This window comes from Haliotis rufescens, unplaced genomic scaffold (assembly GCF_023055435.1).
Source record: "Haliotis rufescens isolate VD_foot unplaced genomic scaffold, xgHalRufe1.0.p SCAF_86, whole genome shotgun sequence".
Lineage (NCBI taxonomy): Eukaryota > Metazoa > Mollusca > Gastropoda > Lepetellida > Haliotidae > Haliotis > Haliotis rufescens.
This window is the reverse complement of record NW_025964379.1, coordinates 321,230-325,507: the sequence shown is the minus strand read 5'-3', so window position 1 is coordinate 325,507 and position 4,278 is coordinate 321,230. Positions and strand designations below refer to the sequence as shown.

General features: G+C 41.8%; 1 protein-coding gene across 1 annotated transcript; it reads right to left on the bottom strand.

Moving 5' to 3' along the window:
* Positions 1-442: 442 nt before the first annotated feature.
* On the bottom strand, positions 443-3,967 carry LOC125377276 (perlucin-like). Its single transcript, XM_048390183.1, has 4 exons — positions 3,812-3,967; positions 1,936-2,021; positions 1,118-1,211; positions 443-694 (listed from the first exon to the last, which is right to left on the bottom strand). The coding sequence occupies exons 1-4, from the start codon at positions 3,894-3,896 to the stop codon at positions 468-470; spliced, it is 492 nt and encodes a 163-aa protein (XP_048246140.1). The 5' UTR covers positions 3,897-3,967; the 3' UTR covers positions 443-467.
* Positions 3,968-4,278: the final 311 nt, after the last annotated feature.

The window sequence follows — 4,278 nt, the reverse complement described above, 5'->3', positions numbered from 1 at the left end:
CAGCTGGTCAACGCGGTCTTGTGGTAGAGCGTCCGCCCGGAGAGCGGAAGGTCCGGCGTTCGATCCTCGGCCGCGTCATACCAAAAGACGTTAAAAGACGGTACTTGTTGTTACCCTGTCTACCGCCTCCTTGGTCTAGTGGTAGAACGTCCGCCCGGAGAGCGGAAGGTCCGTCGTGCGGTGCCCGGTCGCATCATACTAAAAGACGTTAAAAGATGGTACTTGTTACCCTATCTGGCGCTCGGCAATAATGGGCTAGAAATAGGACTGGTCGACTGAGAATACTGCCTATTACTGCTTAAACTGCGGCGTGGTATCTGAGTGTGCTAGAGTGTGCTGAGTGTGTTCCCTGTAACCTGTATTTGTTTATCAGGTTAACTGTAATATATGCAAAAGGGTACGTTTATTTCTTAATCACACATGTGAAATTGTTGCTTCCAGAGACAGTCTGCAACAGCCAGTTTTATTTATCCTCTCAGTGGCGACATCTGACAAATGAAATTTGCTTTCATGTCACAATGAATATCATTCCACCTGTATCCGAAAACTTTGTGAGCTTCGAGACAGTGTTCATTATTTCCGCGGTTAGTTGGTTGCCCTGGTGCCCAGTTGGTGTAAGTGAAGGGCTTGTTCCCCGTCCATATCCAGTGTCCCTCCAGACCAAGGTCGGTGCCCCCCAGGTAGTATCTATCAGCTTCATTACATGATAAGAAAACAAAGAATGTGTTTAGTATGAGACAACGGCCTATTTCAACACATATGACATACAATGGGTATTCATTATTATAGGAAATAACTTTTGTACACGTATTTTTTATAACGTATCACAAACCATGCAAATATCTATTTACATACCTATACGTATGAAACTGAACCACTGAAACCTCGTTTTACGCTACAATTACGCTATTGGTATGAATACAATTTTCCTATATACATTGCTATTTGTATATGTATCATGTTTGGGAGAGGCATTCAGATAAGAACAATTTGCTTGTTTGCCAATCACTCCACTTTATGGAAATAAATATATTTATATCATACACTTTTCCAATGACGTGTGTACCATTGAATTTGGGGTAAAGCAATGATAATTGGCACTTCTGAGTATACCCACCTTTTCCCCGCTGGGTCGCATACCCTCTGACAAAGGCATCCTCGGTGTGACTGGTGATGGCGACCAGATCACTGCCCAGGAAGCGACAGATTGACTGTGAAGAATAAAGAACAATTCTAACTTATGTCACACATTCTTCATAGGACGCATAAACAAAGGAACACATGTAAAAGAGTTTACACCATCTCTTTAGCTGTTCAGGAATAAAACTTTGATGGTTTACACTCTTAGGGGAACAAATACTCTTTTCCAATCCACTGCAAGGAAACAACCATCAACAATCTCAGTTACTCATTTTATGCTACAAAGTTAAGAAGATCACTGACTTCCTACAAAACACATTGTTAATCAATCTTATCACTTTATGCAGTTCCTAATCAAAAGATCAATCAAGAAATGAACGTAAGCAATACCAAAAACAACAACTTTAGAGGTGACACTTTTTACCCTTGCAGTGAAGGTAATGTGTCACACATACACAGGTTTTGTTGCATCAGAGATCACCCTTAAAATAATTCGTCCTATCAAGATCTTATGGTGGTATTGATTATTTTATGTGGACATTTGACCAAACACATGATACATATTTTCTCCAATACAGAAACGTCTTAATCATGCGAAAGAAAGCTTGAAAATTAGTTTTTCAATTTTCCTAATGTTGTCTCGACTAAATAAAATTCATACACCCTAACATATGTTTTTTACCAATTGCGTCAAGTTGGATACAATAACGTAACTGATTTGTAGATGTGTGTCAAGAAATAACCGCCCACAAATCTGATGACGTTTCAGACTTCTGGATTGTATAAATCACTCACCCTCGCTTCTGCAAATGTTCCTTTTATGTTCGAGAACCAATAACAAGAATCTCCATGCTTGTGGAATCCGCCTGTGCACTTCGTGCCTGTATATAACAGTGAGAGCCACTACAGAGTTCATTCTTACTGTAGTAATTATAGGAAAGAATATAGCTTGTCAGGATCAGGTCGGATTCCTTGTCATATGATAAGAAACTAAATAGGGTTTTATGATAAACATGTGTTGTTGAAGATCATTTCCTTTTAATCTGCCTATTTCCTTGTGTATGGAATGTAGACTTTAGAAGTAAACTTCCCCCTTTAGTTACAGCAGCTGAAGATGAAATGGAAGCCGTCACCATCATCATTCTGATAACAGCATCTCTAAGTTGCTATGGTGACCCATTTCAGTTGTGAGTGTCATGATATGAAACTAACATTTTACGATGCAGAATGCGGAAAACTTGGGGGGACTTTAAAATGTCTGTGTTCTCACCTTTCCCTTGACATTGTACATGGGATACTGTTTCCGGAGAGGCTGAGGAATCAGAGCATTGGAGCACATACAAAAAAACACTCCAACAGTGGAAGACTGTGGAGACAATATGTCTTTACTACCCACCTTCATCATGGAGTTGCTTGCAACAGCACAACGGTAAGAGACAGTAGCAACAGTCTGCCTGTCCTACCCCACTTCAACAAGAGTTGCTGGCAACAGCCCAACGGTAGAAGACTGTGGAGACAATATGTCTTTACTACCCACCTTCATCATAGAGTTGCTTGCAACAGCACAACGGTAAGAGACAGTAGCAACAGTCTGCCTGTCCTACCCACCTTCATCATAGAGCTGCTTGCAACAGCACAACGGTAGAAGACTGTGGAGACGATATGTCTTTACTACCCACCTTCAACATTGAGAGGCTTGCAACAGCCTAACAGTGGAAGACTGTAGAGACAATATGGCTTTACTACCCACCTTCATCATAGAGCTGCTTGCAACAGCACAACGGTAGAAGACTGTGGAGACGATATGTCTTTACTACCCACCTTCAACATTGAGAGGCTTGCAACAGCCTAACAGTGGAAGACTGTAGAGACAATATGTCTTTACTACCCACCTTCAACATAGAGAGACTTGCAAGAACCTAACAGTGGAAGACTGTAGAGACAATATGTCTTTACTACCCACCTTCAACATAGAGGGGCTTGCAACCGCACAAGAGAAAGAGAGACAATCTGCCTTTACTACCCACCGTCAAGATAGTGTGGCTTGCAACATCACAACAATGAGAGAAAGTGGAGTCAGTCTGCATTTTCTACCCACCTTCAACCTAGAGAGGCTTGCAACAGCCCAACAGTGGAAAACTGTAGAGACAATAGGCCTTTACTACCCACCTTCAACATAGAAAGGCTTGCAACAGCCCAACAGTAGAATGCAGTAGAAATTGTCTGCATGTATTACTCTCCTCCAACACAGAGGGGCATGAAACAGCCCAGCAGTAGAACTATTCTGCTATCTGACAAAATACCTATTTTTCATATCATGTCCCTTTTGCTATATTGTTGTGTGTCACGAGAATAGGCTCGATTAAAAAATATATAATTATCAATTATAAAAATATAATTATACATAGGGTGTTATTATACATAGGGTGTCATCTCTACTGCTATATTCTTGCAAGCATCGTCTTTCTGAGAACAATGAATAACTAGTCGTCCTTCTACGTCTTTACTTCACCACCGTTCAGCAAGCCAGAAGGACACTCAGTGAACAGTGGTCGAACATGGGCAAAGGTCATACTATTCTGAAACTGACGACTTTGACAGATCGATCAGTCAAAGTGTAAGTGTTAGTTTTCAGTTCATGGTATGCCTTGGTGGTCAGTTAGATTCCTACCTTCAACACCACGAGGAAGGGACCAGCACGCAAGACACAGCAAGCTTAAGATGCAGGTTAACGTTTCCATATTGGAGCGGCACATATCAACCAAACTACACGTCCAATCCTTTATACACGTCCGTTCAGGAGCTGTCCAATGATGCAACTACACGTTGATGGATGGCTCCATTATAATTACGCTTACTACGCGTATTACCATGACACACATGCGTATGTTCCCATAACTTGAACTGCCAAACTGCTTCAGTTTAAGTGGTTGTCAGTGTCACAGTTGCATGTCACATTATATTCTGCATCATCAGTTGTGCAGCAGGTGTGTGTAACTGAGTATGGTTTTACGCCGCTTTTTGCAATATTCCAGCAATATCACGGCGGGGGACACCAGAAATGGGCTTCACACAGTGTACCCATGTCGGGAATCGAACCCGGGTCTTCGGCGTGATGAGCGAACGCTTTAACCACTA